The sequence below is a fragment of the Phacochoerus africanus genome, chromosome 2 (assembly GCF_016906955.1).
Source record: "Phacochoerus africanus isolate WHEZ1 chromosome 2, ROS_Pafr_v1, whole genome shotgun sequence".
NCBI lineage: Eukaryota > Metazoa > Chordata > Mammalia > Artiodactyla > Suidae > Phacochoerus > Phacochoerus africanus.
This window is the reverse complement of record NC_062545.1, coordinates 118550362-118574149: the sequence shown is the minus strand read 5'-3', so window position 1 is coordinate 118574149 and position 23788 is coordinate 118550362. Positions and strand designations below refer to the sequence as shown.

Genomic DNA, 23788 nt, shown 5'->3' with positions numbered 1-23788 from the left:
AAAGCCAATAGCTCCATGTCCTTGGAGAAGTCTATTATTCCATAAGGCTCAGCATATTCATCCTAAAATAAGGACATACCAGCTCCTCCTCATAGGGTGGTCAAGAGGATCACAAACTATGTGAAAAATGCTTTGAAAACCACAATGCACTAAGAAATTAGTTATTTTAAAACTTTTTTTTTTTTTGCTTTTTAGGATCACAGCTGCAGCATGCGGAAGTTCCCAGGCTAGGGGTTGAACCGGAGCTGAAGCTGCCAGCCTACACCACAGCCATAGCAACATGGGATCCAAGCTGCATCTGCAACCTACACCACAACTCAGAGCAATGCCAGATCCCACTGAGCTAGGCCAGGGATTGAACTGGCATCCTCATGGATACTAAGTGGGTTTGTAACTCGCTGGGCCACAACAGGAACTCCCTAAAAACTCATAATTTATTTATTTATTTATTTGCTTTTTGGGGCCACACCTGCAGCATATGGAGGTTCCCAGTCTAGGGGTTGAATCAGAGCTACAGCTGCCAGCCTACACCACAGCCACAGCAACGCAGGATCTGAGCCACGTCTGCAACCTACACCACAGCTCATGGAAGTGCCAGATCCTTAACCCACTGAGGGATCAAACTTTACAAGGGATCGAACCCGCAACCTCATGGTTCCTAGTCAGATTCATTTCCACTGCACCACAATGGGAATTCCTAAAAACTCATTTTTAAAAATAAGGCTTTCTATTATCAAAGCCACAGCCCATCACCCTTTCATAATACCAAAATTCCAAGAAATTTTTTTTTATGTTTTGAAATAAATGCTTTTGTTTTAAAGGTTGGGATTTTAAGAATTTAGTATCACAGCCCTCCCCAATAGATTCTCTAAGGCTACACTAATACACCCAACAGAGGAAGATGTATGTTTACAACAGAGGAAAATGCCACATTTGGTCAAGTAGCAGGATTTTAAATGGCTATTAACCAATCATGTAAGAGTCTAGGCTGTCTCCAAAGAGCCAGAATGAAGGTTCATATATGCTGTGTTGGGAACCACTTTAGCCAATGAACTTCTAGAGGTTTCTATGATGGGATCCTCCTGGAAAATGCTCTGGCCCTGCAAGTAGAATAAGGGCTTCTAAAAACAAAAGAGCCATGGAGCCAGGGGTTAAGATCCCTGAAGCTTTCACAAGGATCAATGCATATATGTTTTAAAGTCTGGGATGGTGCAAGACTTGATAGCACTTTTCTAGACTTCTATCTCCTTATCTCTAAAATGGGGATGGAGTTCCCTTTGTGGGGCATCGGGTGAAGGATCTGGTGTTGTCTCTGTGGTGGCATGGGTTCGGTCCCTGGCCCAATGGAGTGGGTTAAAGATCCAGCGTTGACGCAGCTGTTGTGTATGTCAGAGCTGCGACTCAGATGCAATCCCTAGCCCAGGGTGTGGCCATAAAATAAAATAAAATGGGGATAAGAGTCCCCTCTGTAGAAAAGACTGATGAAGAAATTACACAGAAAGCATTCCTTGTATCTACAGCACAGGATACACTCAGCAAATGAAAGCATTACTAGGGAGAGCAGAGTATTTCAATTGTCTTTGCCTCTAAACTAAAAGTATTACTCCTTTAAACAGCATTTTAAACAGCACTAGGAGATTCTCCAAAACGCCTTACAACAGAAGTAGAATATAAGATGAATTTTATTGCAGGGAGTGGGAAGTAAGAAGCAGGAAAACAATAAAACTTACTTATCCAGTTTCTGACATTGAGGAAGCTTTGCTCATTGGTCAGATCGAAAAGCAGAAGAAACCCCATAGCATCTCTGAAGAATGCGGTTGTCAAGCTGCGAAACCTAGAAATATTAAAGTAGATTGGTCACCTAAACTATCGCCCCACTCTTGAAATACAAAGCTACCAGCAGTGCCCTCAGCCCCTCACAGTAGTTCATTATTAACAAATTAGATGTTTAATAACATGCCACTATTACTAGTAACTTCACACTCTACATGCGCATTATATATACATAAATCTTTGCTATACAAGATTTACTGAATCATGCTATTATATGAATAGCTACTTCCAACAGTGTAAAATTATGTACGTAATCAATGATACTAGATATCTTACAAAAGCTAGTAGGTAGGTATCTAGAGCAAGAAAGAATATTTGAAAATATTTAGACTATAAAATATCAACAATTACCGAAAGTTTTACTTGGAATTTTCTTTTAAACTAAAATCAATCTGGGTAAATTTTTTTTTAAATTTTTCAGCAAATTGGATGGTGGTATAGGCCATGTGAATAAGACAGTTATTTATCACGGATAAAAGTATATGTGCTAGAGTTCCCACTATGGCTCAAAGGGTTAAGAACCCAATTAGTATCAGTGAGGATATGGGTTTGATCCCTGGCCTCACTCAGGGGATTAAGGATCTGGCATTGCAACAGCTGTGGTGTAGATTGCAGATGCAGCTTGGATATGGCATTGCTGTGGCATAGCCCAGCAGCTCCAGTTCTATTCAACCTCCAGCTCTGGGAACTTCCATATGCCATGTGTATGGCCCTAAAAAAAAGAAAAAGTGTATGTTAAGAGGCCATGTGATTTGAAAATCCAGTCTGGTGGACAGGGATGCCAAGTACTAGCTCATGACCCCTTACTTTCAGCCAAGAATTTAATGTACAATTATGAGTTAAATAGGCCAAAAGCAACGGTGCTTGCTGTGTATGTTTTCCTCGTCCTATGAAAGCTTGACTTGACCTGACATCACAATGTGTTTCATGACCTTTTTTAATTTCAGTCTCTACAGAAAGCTCTTATCTCTGAGAACCATTTCTTTGGCTTTAGAGTGGGGGCAGTATTGCCACAGTCTCTGCCCTTTCCTGGTACTCCCCTACTGCCACCCCTCTATCTCTCAGTAGTTGGTTTTCTATTTTTTCCTCTATGCAAAGCCTGCAACTGACAGGCATGGGCTCCAGGGAAGAAAGACTGATAAGAATTTGTCATCTGATTCACTAGTTTAAGTTTTCTATAATATTTCTCATCCATGTTTTTACAAAAAGAGTTCTCAGACATACATACCAAAACAGTTATGAATAAAATAATTTGATATTTGGAATTTGCTTCAAAATAATTGAGTGAGGGTCAGAAAAATTGAGAGATATACATGAAATAAGATGGGCCAGAATTTGGTCACTGTTGAAATTGGGAAATAAGCATGTTAGTTCATTGTACTATTCTCTCTACTTTTTGTATATACGTAGATTTTCCATTATAAAAAGTTAAAAAAAAAATCTTTCAAGGAAACTATGAGAGGTAACAGGGCTGTAGCTAAATGAAAAGCAACTTGATATGAAATTTCATGTGACATTTTTATCAGGCAACCTCTGATCATATAAATTAATTTCAACCATATTTTCTACTAAGTGTCAACAAGCAGGTGGGAATAATGCATGCAACACTACAGATTTCTTTGTGGCTAAGTAAACAGCAAAAGTAAATGGAGAAAAGTATACGAGTCTGAAAAAGGGGAGGAAAAAAAAAACTTCATAAGCAAAAAGGATTCATTGAAAAGGATTCATTTTTCCTTTGATCTTGTATGAAATGAAGCCACCATTATCATCTGAGACTGATAAGTTTCCTGCTAATTTGGCAGCATTTCTTATCCAGGTGCATACCAACAGATCACCTGGCCTTTTCTGGCTCAGGATACTATGTGAAGAGCAAAGCTGTTTTTCCCCTTTCCTCCAGTAAGGAGCACATAACTGAAGGTCTCATACCTCTCCTGACCTGCTGTGTCCCATAACTGCAGGTGGATTCTCTGGCCTCTGCCAATGGCCCCATCTGGCCCATTGGCTCTGTACACCTAAAATGGCAAAATGAAAAATAAAAAGAGAACTGAGATCAGTAAGTTCTTCTCACTTTCCTATTCAATACAACTCCCCTAATCATCTAAACTTCTAAAGAAAATCCCACCTGGAACACAACCTTATTTGTATTTCATTTCAAATAATTATCTTTAGGCAACACAACAATATTTATTAAAAGATGTATTCACACTGGATATCTTTATAAATATAAAATATATAAAGAAGACATAATTATATTTAAAAATAATAATCAGCTCACCTTTCCTCAAGTTTCCCTCGTGTCACCAGTTTCAGGAAATATTAGCTTTCTATGACTTCTCCCCATACCACCTTTAAAAAGCACTCTTACAGGGAGTTCCCGTTGTGGCGCAGTGGTTAATGAATCCGACTAGGAACCATGAGGTTGCAGGTTCGGTCCCTGCCCTTGCTCAGTGGGTTAAGGATCCGGCATTGCCGTGAGCTGTGGTGTAGGTTGCACACACAGCTCAGATCCTGCGTTGCTGTGGCTCTGGCGTAGGCCAGTGGCTGCAGCTCCGATTCAACCCCTAGCCTGGGAACATCCATATGCCGTGGGAGCGGCCCAAGAAATAGCAACAACAACAACAAAAAAAAAAAAGACAAAAAAAAAAGCACTCTTACAGCAATTTTATAGCAAGGACCTCTAAAAATCTCTCTCCATCAAAGCGATTAAAAAACTGGCAAAAATTGTCAAAATCCACTTTTTCCAAACTCTTAAAATTAACAAAGGTCTGCAAAATTCCAAGGAGCATCTATTTAAGAAAACCAACTGAAAAACAGTAAAAACAGTAAGCTTTGTGCTATTTTAACTAGTCTGATTCTCCTGTCCCTTACTCAGCTCAACAGCAGCCTTGAAAACCAACAGATGCACAACTGTAGTAACTATGGAAACCATCAATGTAGCAATCACTGTAGGCAGTAGAGGTGTAACATATTTGGAGTTCCCCAAAAGTCTCACCCCAAGAGAACTGTCTAAAATTTGCCTGTAAAGCTCCATCCCCAAATCTTGTCTTTACTTCATCTGACTCAGAGTGTGCTCTAAGAAAATAGCCCTATTTTTAGGCCATTTGTTGAAAACAATCAGCATCAATTATTTAACATCAGAGCTATCAAAGGCAGCAATACCAGTTGGACCTAACAAAGTCTAACCAAAAAAAGAAGAAAAAATAGGAAATAGGAGATGTCCATAGGGAAGGTTGAAAAGTTCCAAAATATTCTTTGGAATCTACTAGACCAAGCTCATGTACAAGGCTGTACAGATGCTAAGGACAGAACTTAAAATCCCCTAATCTCTCATCTCTGACTAACCTTGAGGCTTTTCTCAAGAAGGAATTAAAGGCTAAGGCAGACGTGTTAACTACCTGCAGAAACATTAAGCAAATACCAACACACACACACACACACACACACACACACACACACACACACACACACACTCAGAAAAAGCTAAGACACTTAACTGGCTCATGAATTTAAGAACCCCCCTTGAAAACAAACTTAGGGTTACCAAATGGAACAGGTAATCATGGTGAGATATGGACTGGGATTTGGGATTGGCATATGGATATTGTAGTATATGGAATGACTAGCCAATGGGAACTTCTGTATAACACAGGGAACTCTATTCAATATTCTGTGATAATCTTTATGGGAAAAGAATCTGAAAAAGAATGAATTTGTGTACACATATAACTGAATCACTTTGTTGTGCAGTAGAAATTATCACAACATTGTAAATCAACTAAACTTAAATAAAACTTTAAAAAATGAAAAAGGAAACTCTCTGTCCTCTTATTAGGTGACCATTGAGGAAACTTTATTACTTTACACATAAAAAAAAGACTTTACAAAATTAACCCAAGAATGTCACTAAACAAATAGCAATAACAAAAATGAACAGCAAAAACAATAAAAACCCTTAAGAGGAGGCAGAAATCTGATTTTCATAGTTACTACCTTGTATCATTTGAAGGGTCCAGTTTTCAACAAAATTTATAAAACACACAAAGAAACAGAAATTATGGCCCACAAACAGAGGGAAAAACAACCAAAAGAAACCATTGCTAAGGATGCCCTATGTTGAACTTACTAGACAAAGACTTTAAATTATCTATTATATATGTTTAAAGAACTAAAGGAAATTATGTCTACATAATTAAAGGAAAATATGAGACTATTGCCTCACTGAAAACAGAATGTTAAAAAGAGATATTATAAAAGTAGTAATAGAAATTTGGGAGTTGAAAATTATAATATTCACAATATTCACTAGAAGGGCTTAAAAGCAGACTTGAACTAGCGGAAGAAAAAAAATCACTGAATTTGAAAATAGGTCAATTGAGATCATCTAATCTAAGGCAGAGAAGAAAAAGAAGAATGAATAAAAAGGAAGAGAGTCACAGAGACCTACAGAACACCATTAAACATACCAACATATGCATACTGGCAATCACATGGAAAAAATAAAGAGAGAGAAATAGAAAGAGGGAGAAAAAATATTTGAAGAAATAATAACCAAAAACTTTCCAAATCTGATTTTAAAAAATCATCTATACATTCAAGAAACTCAATGAACCCCAAGAAGAATAAACTTATAAATATTAATAGACATATCACCATTAAATCAAAAGATAGGATTTAAAAACAGCAAGAGAAAAGTAATTCATCACATTCAAGGGATACCAATAAGACTAAGAGATGATTTATCATCAAAAAAATAGAGTCAAAAAGGCAATGGGATGACACAATCAAAGAGCTGAAAAGAAAAAGGATTACCAACCAAGGATCCAATAGCCAGCAAAGATATCCTTTAATATTAAAAGATAAATGAAAACATCCTCAGATAAGCAAAAACAGAAAATTCATTGCTAGCAGAACTGCCCTGCAAGAAATAATAAAGACAGTGTTCAGAGTGAGATGAAAGGACAGAAGGCAGTAATTCAAATCCACACAAGGAAATAAAGAGCACCAATAAAGGTAACTACATAGATCAATATAAAAGTATAAATGTTTTTTTGTAACACTTTTCTTCCATCTTATTAAGATATAACTGCATAAAGTAATAATTATAAGCCTGTGTTGATGGGCACATAACATATAAAGATACCATGTATGGCATTCTGCCATGTATGACAGTAACAGTGCAAAGTAAAGGGTAGGAAATGGAGCCACGTAAGAACAGAATACAGCACTGAAATTAAGTTGGTATTAATCCAAACAAATTGTTAAAAATTAAGATGACAATTATAATTCCCAGGGGACGACTAAGAAACTAATTTTTAAAGACATAGTAAAAAAAAAAATGACAAGGGAATTTAAATGATATACTAGAAAATATTAATTAACACAAAAAAATCACAAAGAAATAGAGGAACAAAAAAGAGAAAAGACATGCATAAAACAAGTAGAAAAATGGTAGACATAAATCTTAAATTATTGGTAATTCTATTGAATGCAGATAGATTAAAGACTCCAAGTGAAAGGTAGCGATTGGCAGGATGTATTTAAAAATATGATTCAGGAGTTCCCATTGTGGCTCAGTGGTTAATGAACCTGACTAGCATCCATGAGGAAGTCGGTTTGATCCCTGGCTTTGCTCAGTGGGTTAGGATACAGCATTGCCGTGAGTGGTGGGATAGTTTGCAGACTTGGCACAGATTCCATGTTGCTATGGCTGTGGTATAGGCCAGCAGCTACAACTCTGACTGGACCCCTAGCCTGGGAACCTCCATATGCCATGGGAGCAGCCCTAAAAAGATAAAAGACAAAATAAATAAATAAATAGCAATATGATTCAACTATATGCTATCTAAAAAGGCACACATTATTTTTTTTAGGGCCACACCCACAGCATATGTTAGTTCCCAGGCTAGGGGTCAAATCGGAGCTGCAGCTGCTGGCCTATGCCACAGCCACAGCAACTTGGGATCTGAGCTGCATCTACAACCAAAGGCACACTTTAGATTCAAAGACACAAAAAGTTTGTAAGGAAAAGGATGAAAAAAATATATATACCATGCAAACAGTAAGCAAAAGACAGCTAGAGTAGCTCTCCTAATATGAGACAAAATAGATTTGAAGACAAAAAGTGTTATTAGAGACAAAGAAGGATATTTTATAATGATAAGAGGGGCCAATCTATTAAGAATACATAGGAATAAAAAGAGAGAAATAAACAATTGATAGTAATATTAAAGACTTCAATACTCTACCTTTTAAAATTGATAAAATAAGCAGGAAGGAAAACAAGGAAACAGATGATCTGCAGAACTCTGTAAGCCAATTAGACCTAACAGACATCTACCAACTAGACCTAACAGACATCTATAGAAGAGTTCACCCAACAACTTCAGAATGTACATTTGTCTTAGGTCCACATGAAACAATCTCAAAGACTATATGTTAAGTCATCAGACAAGCCTCAATAAATTTAAAAGACTGAAATCATACAAAGTATATTCTCTAACCATAATGGGGTAAAATTACAAATCATTAACAGAAAGAAATTTGGAAAATTCATGAATATGTGGAAATTAAACAATACAATCTTAAATAACCAATGGGTCAAAGAAACACAAGGGAAACTAGAAAATACTTTTAGGTGAATGAAAAACACAACATATAAAAAAATAATAATAATCAACTGAAGCTAAAGCAGTTCTCAGAGGAAAATTTATAGCAATAAACAATTATATTAAAAAAAAAAAACAGGAGTTCCTGTGTGGGGCAATGGAAATGAATTTGACCAGGAACAGTGAGGCTGTGGGTTCTATCCCTGGCCTTGCTCAGTGGATTAAGGATCAGGCATTGCTGTGAACTGTGGTGTAGGTTGCAGATGCAGCTTGGATCTGGCATTGCTGCAGCTGTGGCATAGGCCGGCAGCAACACCTCCAATTAGACCTCTAGCCTAGGAACACGCATATGCTATGGGTGCAGCCCTATAAAGACAAAAGACAAAAAAGAAAAAAAGAACACATACACACAAAATATCTCGAATCAATAATTTAACTTCCAAAATTAAAAAACTGGAAAAACAAGAGTAAACTAAATCAAAGCAAGCAGAAAGAAATAAAAAGATTAGAGTGGAAATAAAAGATCAACAAAATTGATAAACCTTTAGTTAGACTGACTAACGTTAAACATAGAAGACTCAAATTCTTAAAATCAGAAATGAGAGGAAGAATAACACTAGCAATCTTACATACATAAAATGATTATAAAGATATAGTATGAATAAGTATATGCCAAAAATTAAACAGCCTAGAAGAAATGGAGAAATTCCAAACAATTGAAACTAACTCAGGAAGAAACAGGAAATCTAAATAGACATATAACCAATATGGCCATCTCAATAGATGGCACAAAAAGCATTTGAAAAAGTTCAACACTCTTCTGATGAAAATGCTCAACAAATTAGGCACAGAAGGGAACATCCTCAACCTGAAAACAGCATCTATGAAAAATACACAGTTTATATTATACTTAATGATGACTGAATGCTTTCTCCCTAAAATCAAAGGCAAGACAAGGATGCCCTCTCTCATCACTTCTGTTCAACACTTCACTGGAGGTTCTCATCAGGGCAATTAGGCAAGAAAACAACAACAACAACAAAAGCAAAAAACAAAACTTACCCAAGTTAGAAAGGAAGAAATAAAACAAAAGATCCCAGGATCTTGTATACAGAAAATCATAAGGAGTAAATACACACAGAGACACACACATTCACACACCCCTATAGAGACACACACAGATTATTAGAATAAACAAGTTCAGCAAAGTTCTAGTATACAAGCTCAATTTACTAAATGAATCGTATTTCTAGACACTGGAAAGGAACAACTCAAAAATAAAATTAAGAAAACAATTTACAATAGCATAAAAAGATTAAGATAGTTAAGAATAAATTTAACAAAAAAGTATAAAACTTACATTCTAAAAGCTACAAAATGTGGTTGAAAGAAATCAAAGAAGCCCTAATTAAATGGAAAAAACCCATGCTCACAAATCGGAAGACTCAATATCGTTAAGTTTCCACAGATCAGTATCAATACCCAAATTGATCAGCAGATTTAATGTAATTTGTAATAATCCAGAATTTCAGCTGGCTTCTCTGCAAAAATTAACTGACCCTAAAATTCATATGAAATTGAAAGGAATCCAAAAAAATCTTCAAGAAAAACAAAGTGGGAGGACCATACTTCTCACTTTCAAAACTTACTGTAAAACTTCAGTAATCAAGATACTATAATACTGGCATAAGGACAGACATATAGATAAATAGAATAGAAATGAGAGTCCAATATAAAACTTTACATTTACAGTCAACTGATTTTCAACAAGAGTGCCAGGAACACTCAATAGGGGAAAGAAGAGTCTTTTAAACGAATTGTGCTGGACAATTAGATATACACATGCAAAAGAATGACACTGGACCCCTATTCACACCACACACATAAATTAATTCAGTAGATCATAGACCTAAATGTAAAAGCTAAAACTATTTGCATATCATGTATCTTACAAGAACATTTATCCAGAATATACACACAAAAACCCTCCCAATATTTAGCAATAAAAAGACAACCAATTTCAAATTAGGCAAAGGATCAGAATAGACATTTCTGCAAAGATGATATACAAATGGCTGATAAGCATATGAAAAGATGATTGTTCAACATTCATCAGTAGGAAGATTCAAGTCAAACTTGCAGTGAGGTACTCCATCCTACCCACTAGTTGGGCTATAATCAGACAATAACAGGAGATGATGAGAATACCAAGAAACTGGAACCCTCATAGATTGCTGCTGAGAATATAAAATGGAGCAGAATCTTTGGAAAAATTTGAAAGTTACTCAAAATTAAACAGAGAGTTATCATATAGACAATCAAATCCACTCCAAGCATATATCCAAGAGATTTGAAAACTTAAGTCCACAGGGAAAATGTATATGACTATTAATAGTAGTATTGTTCATAACAGCTAAAAAGTGAAATAACCAAAATGTCCATCAATGGATGAATGGATAAACAAAATGTGGTATAACCATATAATGAGATATATTTGATCATAAAAAGGAATGAAGTTCTGATATATGCTACGACACTATACAGAAAAAATTAGGCTGAATGAAAGAAGTCAAACACCAAACACCACATATTGTATGATTCCATTTATATAATATATCCAAACAGGCAAATCCACAAAGAGTAGATTAGTGGCTAAGGTAGGGGAAGTGGGGAAATGACTGCTAAAGGATATGAGGTTTCTCTGGGGTAATGAAATATTAAATTAGGTAGTGGTGATGGTTGCTTAACTGTGAATATTCTAAAAACCATTTGAGTTGAACACATTAGATTGGTGAATTATGTGTTAAGTGAATGATACAAATCTATTTTTAAGAAAACAAGATATAAAATGAGACAATAAATATAATCACATACCTATATACTGATTCTACCAATTATATGTAATACTAAAAATTTCATTAAGGGGGTTTCCGTTGTGGCACAGCAGAAACTAATGCAACTAGGAACCATGAGGTTGTGGGTTTGATTCCTGGCCTCGCAGAGTGGGTTAAGGATCTGGCGTTGCTGTGAGCTGTGGTGTAGGTTGCAAACATGGCACAGATCCTGCATGGCTGTGGTGTAGGCTGGCAGCTGTAGCTCTGATTCGACTCCTAGCCTGGCAACTTCCATATGCCATGGGTGTGGCCCTAAAAAAGCAAAATAAAATAAAATAAAATAAATTAAAATTTCATTGTTTCTATTCCTACTCAGTGGGTCTGAGTCTGTACAAGCTTCTCTGTGTAGAATCTAAAAAATAAAACATATAACAAAATAGAAACATATAACAAATAATATAGCAAAAAGAAACAATGAATATAACAAGAAACAGACTCACAGATATAGAGAACAAACAAGCCATTATAGGTGGAGAGAGGGAAGGGGGTGCAAGATAGGAATAGGGAATTAAGAGGCACAAACTACTATGTATAAATAAATAAGATACAAGGATATACTGTACAACAAAGGATTGTAGCCAGTATTTTATAATAGCTATAAATGGACTATAACCTTTAAAATTGTGAATTACTATATTGCATACCTGAAGGTTATACAATATTGTACATCAACTAATACCTCAATTAAAAATTAATAAAAATGGGAAAAAAAAAGACTCTCTGGTAGTGAAAGAAAAGGCCTAGGGTGGATAGGAGGGAATGAATTACTTTGTCCTAGAAGTCAGAGACACTGCGTCTTTCCTAGAGAGAATATGCTTCTATGAAGGTCTTCATTGCCTGACTAGCTGTTGACCTGCTTCATTGCAACAGCTGATTTTTTTCAGCAAGAAAATTAGTGCCTGGACCCAATGACCTTTTGCCTTCTACCTACCAGCAGAATAACTTGTCTTGCAATCCTCAAATAAAAAATAAAAAATAAAAGGCAGAAGTTCCCATTATGATGTAGCTGGTTAGGCACCCAACTAGTATCCAGGAGGATGCAAGTTCAATCCCTGGCTTTGCTCAGTGGGTTAAGGATCCATTGTTGCTATGATGCAGGTCGCAGATGTGGCTCAGATTCCGAGTTGCTCTGGCTGTGGTGATGGTGGCAGCTACAGCTCTGATTCGACCCCTAGCCTGGGAACTTCGCTATGCCACAGGTACAGCCCTAAAAAATAAAAAATAAAAAAAAATTTAATTTTTTAATTTAAAAAGTCCTGCAGAACATTTTTTTATCCTGCAGAGTCTTTCTGTTCCCTTGGTTACCTCCAAGATCATAGGCATTACTGATGTCTCCACTCCTACTCCAAACTCACACTCCTGGCATAAGCAATGAGTTCTGCCAGTTAGTGTATCCCATGGAATTGCTAAGGCCTTAATTAAGAGAAAGCCATTAAAAATGATATCAAATGATTTTCCTTATGGTGTAGTAGGTTAAAGACCGGATGTTGTCACTGCAGCAGCTTAAATCCCTGCTATGGTGCAGGTTTGATCCCTAACCTGGGAATTTCCACATGCCTCTGACACAGCCAAAAAAAAAAAAAAAAAAAATATATATATATATATATATATATATATATATATATATATATATGTCAAAAAGGGAAGAAACAGCACAGAAAGCAGGAGTATGAGAAGCAGAGTAGATTCTAACTTCATAACAAAAGTAGACAAACAACTTTGTGGAAGGAAGATCCAAGTCAAAAGGGTATCAAGGGAAACTTTAAAAGAATCTTCATTTTTATTTTATCTGCTAAGTTTTATATGAAGGGTCCTTCAGCACAGGCTCTGATCACATTGCCCAAACTGAACACAAAACACTTTCATATGCACCCTTTAATTTTAAATTCCAACCTTTGTCCTCCTAATTCCTACAAAGTAAACAAAACAGACAAGCAAATGTTGACTCAGAGACTGTATTTCTATATAGAAGGGTAAAGAACTTACCACTCTCTTTTCCCTGAAATCAATGCCAACTGTCGTGATAAATTTGGAGTTAAATTTACCATCTGTGTACTGGTAAAGTACACTGGTCTTCCCTACTCCAGAGTCTCCCAAAGCTAAAAACTTGATGAGGTAATCATAGTCTCCATCAGACATAATGAAGAACTGAGTGGTTCACCTGAAAAATACAAACAAATGCAAATTTTCCCAAACTCATCAGAATATATGAGAATCCCCATGAATAAACTGACTTCCTGTAATATCCAGTTCAACGAGTACTACTGCATAACACTTATATGCCTAAGCGTTCTGTGAAGAGAGGATTAGACACAATTCACTGCCCCAAGGAAAGACTCATTTGCTAGATGAGATGCTGCTGCAATAATAAGAGTTCAGTTTAAATTTAATGTGCACATTATGGTACCTTTAAGACAAAAATTCCAAGTGAGAATGAAAATCAAGAACACAATGGTCACTAAGTCTTACAGACAGATCATGTAGAATAAAAATTAACAAAGCAAAGAAAGAAAGGTGGAAGGAGAATGTACAGGAGTAATAATAATTTTTAGTGTGCAAGTGGTTCTAACTGCCCCTCCTTTTTCAAAGCCTCCTCGTGCTGCATCCTTCGTTTTTCTCTTTTTACTAGGACACGATGAAGTTTCATTTATCCTATGCATTTTCAAATGTCATTACAGTTTCTTCAAAGATAATGCTGGGGGGAAGGGGAAGTGGGATGGATGGGAAGTTTGGGGTTGGTAGATGCAAACTATTACATTTAGAATGGATAAGCAATGAGGTCCTACTCTACAGCACATGGGACTATATACAAGATATAGATAGAACATGGGGAAAATAGAACATGATGGAAATAATATGGGATAGAACATGATGGAAAATAATATGAAGGAAAAAATGTGTGTGTGTGTGTGTGTGTGTGTGTGTATGACTGGGTCACTATGCTGTATAGCAGAAGTTGACACAACTCTTTAAATCAGCTATACTCTAATAAAAATAAAATTTAAAAAAAGAAAATGTTGGCGTTCCCGTCGTGGTGCAGTGGTTAACGAATCCGCCTAGGAACCATGAGGTTGCGGGTTCGATCCCTGGCCTTGCTCAGTGGGTCAACGATCCAGCGTTGCCGTGAGCTGTGGTGTAGGTTACAGACGAGGCTCGGATACAACATTGCTGTGGCTCTGGTGTAGGCTGGTGGCTACAGCTCCGATTGGACCCCTAGCCTGGGAACCTCCATATGCCACGGGAGCAACCCTAGAAAAGGCAAAAAGACAAAAAAAAAAAAGTTAAATTCACAAGTAAGCTATCTGCAGCTTCCTTATACATTATTTTTTAATCATATTTTTCTGGAATATCACTGCTCACTCGAGGACTGAGATCCACAATAAAGGGCTCTTTCATCTATCAGAGTCTGTCTCCAGGAAGGTTTACTTCTTTTTAATCCTCTAATCCCAATAAAGCCTGAAAATCGGAAAAACATCAGCTACTTCATTACCTCTGAACTCTACTGCCCATGCAAACCTACATATTCACCCATCAAGACACATGCCATACGCCCTACATTAGATGCTGCTGACTTTCCTCACATGGTCCCCTTTTCACACAGCCAGCCCCTAGACACAAACTTTACCACAATTCTCAGTGCTTCCTATAGGATTATTTCTATAGATCCATAAAATTAATAAAAGTTCAGGCAAGGATGTTCTCTGATTTTCAAGGTTGCCTCCCCCAACCCCATCCTCAATTTGGTGACTCACTTTGTGCTCAAAAATCCTGAATTCTAGTCCCCAAGAGCTGCTACAGTGTATTTCCTCAGAGTGCCTTAGTGCAGATCTGTGAGCTCCCATGCAAATATGGCTATTTTGTCGATAAGGGCAGAGCCTCTACAAACATTCAGAATTCTATTTGCACACTATAAAGCATGACACTTTACAGATGATGGCCTTCCTATGTTATACCTTCTACATTCACAGGTGCAGGTTGCCAGTATTACGGATATGTAACAGAATGCCTCTCAAGAAAATGTTCGTTTGGGTACAACTAAAAGCTTGAGCACGTCTTATCAGAGCATTTCACTTGGCTCCAAGTTATTCATAAATAAGAGCTAAGAATTTAAAAGCAGGTCCAGATAATACTTAACCATTTGGGAGGTCCCCCTCCAAATAAATGAGGAAGCAGAAAGCAACTCCGAATTCTGCAAGGAGAATGATGCAGGAAGACATTGTGCTACCTTATTTCTCTTTATTTTAATTTCAAAAAAGTTAGTCATTTCTATAACTATGCTTTTGTATCATTTCAGGTACAGGAGAAAATGTTGTCACCAATGACATCACTCTTCTAGAATTCTCTAAACCCACTTGAATGGAATTCAAAGACAGATGAACCTACTTCTACTGCACCAAAATTTAACATATTTAGTGATCGGGGGGAAGAATCATATACGTAAGTCTACAAATGATCAAATGATCTTCATGAGTTTTTTTTCCATTCATGGTGACAGCAACATGTAACAGTTTGTTCCCAAAGCAAACCACCAAAAAGAAGTGTTAACAAATGAAATACCACAACTGAAGGTACAGATACCACCATCAATATTAATCATAGTTTGCACTCTTCAGACTATAACTTTAGACAGTTATCTGACTTGTTGATTCGAAAATACAGGCTCAGACCTTTCACTGTCTGTGTTAAGTTTGCTAAAGCACTGAACAGAACCAAAGAGTTTAACTCACTTGCACAGCTTAGAACATAGGTCTCCTAACTTCAACTCCAATGTCTAGCCTACCCCAAGCTTTGTGAATGTTACTAAAATTTTTGCAAAGGCATTTTGGACTTAAAAGTGGCCAGGTATGATATCATACAAGGTTATCTAACAGGAAACATGTGACCTCTGAAGTCACACAGAGCCAGAACAATCTAGTGTTCCACATAGCAGCTACTTAGAAGTCCGTGCGTCTTGGATTTTCAGGTTTCCATTCCATGAAAAATAAGATAATATACACAACACATCACTGTTCTAAGGATTGAATGAGATAACACTTTGCACAGTGCCCAGCACAATGCTTAGCGTATACTGGATACTCAGTAAATTGTGGCTCACTCTCTTCTCCCCATTCTGGACAGATCAGACTGGCTCTGAAGACCTAAAACGATTTCTGAAATTGCCTCTGGGCAGTTCAACACTTGTATTTTTGGCACAAAAGATTGCAGACTGGCTAAGAAGGGTTTTCTGAGTCAAAAAGGTCACCTTCAAGCTAATTCTGACTTTTTTTTGGCTAGTTCAAACCATATTTAGTTAATTTTAAATACGTATGTCAATTTCAAAAGAGTTATAACCAGCTTTAAAACAGATTTAGGGGAGTTTTCCTGTGGCACAGCAGGTTAAGGATCCAGCATTGTCACTGCAGCAGCTTGGGTTGCTACTGGGGTGCAGGTCTGATGTCTGGCCCCAGATGCTACAGGTGTGGCCAAAAAACCCAGCAAAAACAAACATAAAAACAGGTTTAGACTGTATAAAATACTCCAATTCATTCTAACAAATTCATACCTGTTCAAAAGAATTTCAGTGGTTCATATTGGTTCAGAGTCAAAGAGTGAAGTTAAAAGACATTCTGCCTACAAAACCACTTTTTATTGATCTAAAGCCACTCTGGCTAAAACCACATGTATCTAACCAAAATCACTTGAGTCTGGTTTTAAGAGCTCAAATTGTTTCAGACTGGTTTTAGCTAGCTCAAATAAGCTCTGACCTGGACAAGCAGGTTCTGACTGGCTCACAAGCTTGATTGGTTCAAAGTATATTTTACTGAATTGAGCTAGTACTAACCAATTAGATCTCCAGCTAGGTCATACTTGCTCTAATTTTATCAAACTGCTTGTAACTAGCTCAAGGAAAAAACTGGTTCCAAGTTTTTATCAGTCCAAGTTGACTGATAAGCTGTTCAAACACTTCAAGACCAAAAATGTAAAATGATAATCAGAAGCAGAAAAAGCAATGGTTAGGGGCTTTAAACTTAGGCCAAATCAATGTCTAAAATTTTACTTATAATTACATCAACTGTAGACAGTTTGTACTCAAGAATTTATTTCACCACAGTCTAGTTTCTTTCTACACTTGAGCAGCTTATACATGGAGTACAGTAAGCAGGTTGGGAAAAAGGATACTGGCAAGGAGAATATGATAAGCAATAGGAAAAGATATGGGGAGTGACACAGGCTTCATTGGTTGAAAACTCACCTCCTGTCTTATCTCTGGGACTGGCAGCAAAACATTAATCCACGATCCAGCAATAAAATAGAGATTTCAGTTGGAGAAAACCTTCAGCAAAATGAGGGGCGATGGAGGTTTGTCCTAAATTGGTCACAATGCCCAGGCTGGTCCTGGTTAACAGAGATCAGAATTCTCAAGAGCAAAGAATCTGCAAAGTAAAAGGATTCAGGGAGTGGGGCAGGTCTCCAAATTATTAATAGAGATTTTTTTCAGGGTTTAGGCAGGGTATTGATTGTGACACTTATCTGAGCCTGATGTCAGTTAGTCAAAATCTAGATTTAATGAAATCACTTCATCTTTCAAAGGGGATAATTCTAAGTCCATAGCAAACAACAATTCCAATCCTATAGTCCCCTATGTGGTTGTCTCGATGCCATTTACCACCACGAGGTAAAGACAACATAATGTTAAGTTTCAGCTGCTGATAAGTCTTAATATAGAACATCTTCCTATTAGAAATTATTTTTCCTTCTTATTTTAGTTACCCTAGTCCTGAATGGTGTTTCTGGGGCCTGTTCTTTATGGGGAAAAAATACTCCATTCCCAAATTATGGAAGTAACATAAATTATATTTGTGTTGAGATTTTAGAGTAGAAAGAGAAACAGTGAAAATACACACTGCAGAATGTGGGGCACCCATACTACATTCTGTGCACACAATTTCCAGCAAGGACTCCAATCTACTGGTGCTTGGGAAGCCAGTTCATTGGGGAAGCAAGCCAATTGCATTGTTTCTTGCTAAAAATAGGCCAGATGCCCATGTCAAGCACTCTACATGCATGAGGGCAGCAATCCTCATCGCAGCCCTAAAGGCAGGTGGTGCATACATCACACACACCCCTCCCACAGAAGACTCTCAGTACACTTCTATCGTGGATGCTACAGTGAGAGGATGAGTAGCAGGTCCTGGGCAGTCTATCCACATGTTAACATGGGTCAATTCCAACATATTTTTGAGAGACAGAAAAAAAGGTGGAGGTTAAGAGCAGGGACTCTAGAACCAAATCACCAGGATGTGAATTCAGTCTTGTTGCTTTAGAAATGTAAATCTTTTGCCTCACATTCCCCCCCCCCTTTTTTTTTTTTGGTCTTTTTAGGGCCGTACCCTCAGTACATGGAGGTTCCCAGGCTAGGGGTCCAATCACAGCCAAAGCTGCAGGCTTACACCACAGCCACAGCAACACAGGATCCGAGCCACGTCTGCAACCCACACCACAGCTCATGGCATCACCGGATCCTTAACCCACTGAGTGAGGTCAGGAATTGAACCCGTGTCTTCATGGATGATAGTTGGGTTCATTAACCACTGAGCCATGATGGGAACCCCATGGGTTCCCCATCTTAACAATGGGAAGGATATCTTATTTTATTAATACTATTGGGTATGTGCTTTCTTAACTTCTTTGTAAGAGGAGCACATCTTATATTTCACAGTCTTACAACCCATGACATTTTTTATAATTGTTATTAAATAAAGTGGCACTGGAAATACAGTTTTGTGAAAACCTTTCATTAGCATCTTCTAGAAAAATCAAGAATGCACCATGAATACATTTCAGATTGGATGCAGCACAAGAATAGACCTATCTCTGAGGGCCATTGTGAGGACTGAGTATATACATATAAAATTTAGAACAGTGCACCGCACACAATAAGTCCTATGTAATATTAACTGCTATTATCATCATCACCCAACAGTCTAGGTCTGAAGGGTTAATACCCAGGTAATATTCCTTTTTTTCCTAGAAATATAAGAAAGAACTGAATCCCTAAACTAAAAATAAGATAAAATATAAGAATCTATGGAAAGCACTTAAACCTAAGGTCACTTTTTTAAATACCATTCCTCCTGGAGGAAGTAGCATCTGAATATCTCCAGGAAAAGCCTTCTAAAAAGTCAAGAATGCCCTCAATATGGGACAGGCAAAAGACCTTCTTATTCAGCTCACTTCTCTCCTCCTTACACAAATATTTTTTCAAAGTGCTCTCCACCCTCACTCTCATCAGATTAACAATAGAAAGCAAGGAACACCCATTTCCTCAACATGTACTATGTGGTGATAACTGCCTGGTGAAAGTCAATGGTCTTCTTCCTTATTTAAAAAATAAAATATATTTTAATTGCTTTCCAGGGAATAAGATAGAAGAAAGTGGTTTTTGATTAAGAGCAAAGGGTAAAGAAAGGAATCTACTTCCCCATCCCCACACACAGACCATAGCCCAAATTCTCCATGAAGCTTCCTATTAAAGTCAGTCCTAGATGCTAAACTTGGGATTCCCTGTTACTAGGCAGAATCATTCTAAAAGTACTCCGGCCGGATAGGGGAGTTCCCATCGTGGCTCAGTGGTTAACAAATCCGACTAGGAACCATGGGGTTGCGGGTTCAATCCCTGGCCTCGCTCAGTGGCTTAAGGATCCGGCATTGCCATGAGCTGTAGTGTAGGTCACAGACGCAGCTCAGATCCAGAGTTGCTGTGGCTCTGGCGTAGGCCGGCGGCTACAGCTCCAATTCAACCCCTAGCCTGGGAACCTCCATATGCCATGGGTGTGGCCCTAAAAGACAAAAAAAATTAAAATAAATAAATAAATAAAGTACTCCAGATAAGCCAGCCAGTTTTGGGGGGCGGGGTGCACCCAAGGCACATAGAGATTCCCAGGCTAGGGTTTGAATTGGAGCTGTAGCTGCCAGCCTACGCCATAGCCACAGCAATGCCAGATCCGGGCCGCATCTGCAACCTACACCACAGCTCATGGCAACTCAGAATCCTTAACCCACTGAGTGAGGCCAGGGATTGAACCCACAATGTCATGGTCCCTAGTGGGATTTGTTTCCATTGAGCCACAATGGGAACTCCCAGCCAGCCAGTTCTTGAAAGCCAAGTTTTCCCTCTATCAATCATATTTAGTACAGAGAATAAAAAAAAAAAGGGGGGGGGAATATTACCTGTACAAGCACCATGTGCCACAAATGGTAATAGATATGCATGATTTTATTTTATCATTGTTAAGGGGAATTTAATATTGGTACAAGACATGCTGTAAAGAAAGTGATGTTTTCTCAATATGATGGCAAGTAGGCTTGGACTCAAATTCTGGACTCTTCCTGGTGTAACATGGTCCAAGTTCTTCAACCTTAAGCTTCCATTCTTTCAACTACAGAGCAGAGATAAAATTCTTAACCTCATTGGGTTACTTTAAGGATTAAGTGACATAATCCACAGAAAGTTTTAGCACATTGCTTGGTTTGTGTTGTGTCCAATAACTGAAACTTTTCTCTAGCAACTGAAGTATAACCTCTTCAGTTCTTACTAGATAAGGCATGTAATTTAATAATCTATTCTTATTGGAACCAGTACCTGAACCTTTAGAAAAAATAGGGAAAGAAATTCAATTTCAGTATAATCACTTATCAGGTCTCTATCACAAAAGCTACCTTGGTGTTCCAATTAACTGGGTGATTTTTGGCAGCTTAAGAGTATTCATCATCACAGCATTTTTTAAAGTAACAAGATATGAATAGGGGTAACTTGTGTTTCCCAACTGAGCCCTGGCTACAACTGTCTTAGATCACTGTGATACCAATATTCTGAAACGAAACACATTTACTTTCACTGCAAAAGCACGATGTGTACTGTGCAGTAGTGGAGCTCCCCATTTCCACAGACAAGATGAAACAGCCTCTGCCCTCTGTAGATGTGAGTTTCCTCTTCTAAATTTCTGGTCTAGTGTGAATAGATAGGTTTCTGCCCTTCTGAATGGGTTGAGAGTGGAACAGATGAATAAACAAAGCTTATCTTCTTTGTTCAAAGACTTTAGGCAGAGAAAAAGACATAAGTAGAAATCCAATGGCTTTGAAAAATAAAGGAAATTGGAATCTTTTTTTTTTGGTTTTTTTTTGTTTTTTGTTTTTTTGGGTTTTTTTGTTTTTTGTTTTTTTCTCTTTTTAGGGCTGCAACTGCAGCATATGGAGGTTCCCAAGCTAGGGGTCAAATCCAAGCTGTAGCTGCCGACCTACACCACAATCACAGCAGCACAGGATCCAAGCCAAGTCTGCAATCTACACCATAGATCACAGCAATGCCGGATCCTTAACCTGCTGAGTGAGGCCAGGGATTGAACCCGCAACCTCAGGGTTCCTAGTCAGATTTGGGAAAATGGAATCTATTTCTTCTTTGTCTTATTGAAAGATGGGCTTGAGTCTATCCAAATTCAGAATACTAGATTACAACCGCATTAAATATTCACCTATAATTTATGGTTCATAAATGTGTTCTGATCAATACAGTGTTCCATAGTAATGTCATAGATCCATGCTTAACGGTGAGAAGAGAGGTGCATGAGAGAATCTAAATTTATAGATCATTTGGCTTAATATTTATACATGTGCCTGTTACATAGGAATCTCCATTTTCCCCATTTAAACAAAGCACCAAGACTAACTTCTAGTAGATGGTGATATTCCAGCATAGGTGATATTCACAGGAAAAAAAATAAAATGATCTATGAAAATTGTTGAATGAAATGTATATTTCCAAATACTGCCAAGATACCCAAATAGATCATTTTAAAAACACCCTTCAGACATTTGCCATTTCTTTGTGGTATCAAAGAGAAAGCCCAGAATTAAGGAAAAAGAAGCAGTCTCAATCCAGGAGTTGACCTACTATTTCTAAAATGTTGCCATCGCCTCCGTAGGTAACTAAGAGAAGCCAGTAAACAAATAAGACAAGCAACCCACATTAAGAAAGAAGGGGGCACTGGAAAGAGTCTTAAAAGTAGAAAATGTCCTTCCGGAAGACCATTGTCAATGACTCAAATGAGATATTGCCTTTTTTTTTTTTTTAAGTTGGGGAGATCATTGACTCAAAAGACATTATTTGTTGCCCACACCCCTTTTAGGATTAGAATATGAATGTTTATATAAGGAAAATTTACTCAGTACTGTGTAATAACCTATATGGGAAAATAATCCAAAGAGGAATGGATATATGTATATGTATAACTGATTTACTCTGCTATTCACCTGAAATTAACACAACTTTTTAAGTCAACCATATTCCAATAAAATTTAAAAAAGAATATTAATGTTTACAGAAATTTATGGAAAGTAAACATTGAGTGCCATATTACAGTTTATGACAAGTTCATCTTGCTTTATAGACATAGGGTAACAGGCATAAAGGCATACTACAGAATATGTCATTTGTAAAATATAGGCAATACAGTGGCGATAGGAGTGGCTGTTTGGTTAGCTGAGCGATATCTCCAATAATCTGAAAGTGCCCCATAATGGCCAGAACCATATGTCCCTGCCATGGAATGTCCACCCCATGGTTAAATGTGCTTCTTATGACACCACAAAGCAGGGGAAGTTCTAAGAAGTCAACAGAAGTCCAAAACTTGTAAAGTCTACTCCACACAGTGGTTGCCTTTAGTGAGCACATGGATGACAGTGAAACATAGCTATTGGACCCCCTCCCCATTTACCTATGTAGTGAGTAGCACAATGCATGCAGGAGGTCAATGAAGAGTCATAATCTGTTTTTATGAATACCACAGATTAAGGCTTGAACACTGATCTTATGACTTTAAGACTGTGCTTTTTCCACTATACCTTAAGAGATATAAAACTCTCAGAGAATGGAGACAAATAATCTTTGAAAATGGAAAAGAAGGAGTGACCTAGGCTACCCAGAAGGTAATATATCTGCAAGGCCAACTGATTAATAGAAAGAATCCTGCGATTAAGTTCTGAAGAGATAGAAGAAGCGCTGTGGGCTATGTCATTGCAATGTCAAACTCTGGGGTCCAAAGATTCAAAGGTGGAAATATCAGAAGTGATCATGCTGCTACTGCAGCCAGGACCAGAAGGATAACTAATCAGCACTCAAAGTACTCGATATTGACAAGTGCATTTCCAAGGTTGCAAGTCACATAACACATTTCCACTTATGACCTAGAAATGGAGTCAGGGGTTCTGCCCAGGCTGGTGCTCCAAGAACATGAGAGGGTTGCTAAGGCTTGTGACCAACTCAGCCTGGCTTCCCTCTTGCATCTCACCAGCCTCAAAGTTTTACATGTGCTGAGACACAGGATAGATGTTGATCTGCCAGAGGAAACACACCAAATCAAGAAAGGAACCACTTCATTTTGTGAAGGCGCGATCATGCTTCTTTCATTCCAAGAAAAT

The 23788-nt window shown here is 37.6% G+C and overlaps 1 protein-coding gene across 4 annotated transcripts in view; it reads right to left on the bottom strand.

The window, feature by feature from the left end:
• The window catches only part of RAB27A (RAB27A, member RAS oncogene family), a 73219-nt gene that overhangs the window by 14342 nt on the left and 35089 nt on the right, over positions 1 to 23788 (bottom strand). For 2 of the 4 annotated variants that reach the window (XM_047766304.1, XM_047766305.1), the window contains exons 3-6: positions 17565 to 17707; positions 13319 to 13493; positions 3760 to 3845; positions 1731 to 1834 (exon numbers count right to left, since the gene is read on the bottom strand). In XM_047766304.1, the coding sequence (XP_047622260.1) occupies positions 1731 to 1834; positions 3760 to 3845; positions 13319 to 13471 (343 nt within the window). In that variant the 5' untranslated portion in view covers positions 13472 to 13493; positions 17565 to 17707. The remainder of the gene's footprint in view (positions 1 to 1730; positions 1835 to 3759; positions 3846 to 13318; positions 13494 to 17564; positions 17708 to 23788) is intronic. The other 2 variants (XM_047766303.1, XM_047766306.1) reach the window with 1 other exon arrangement.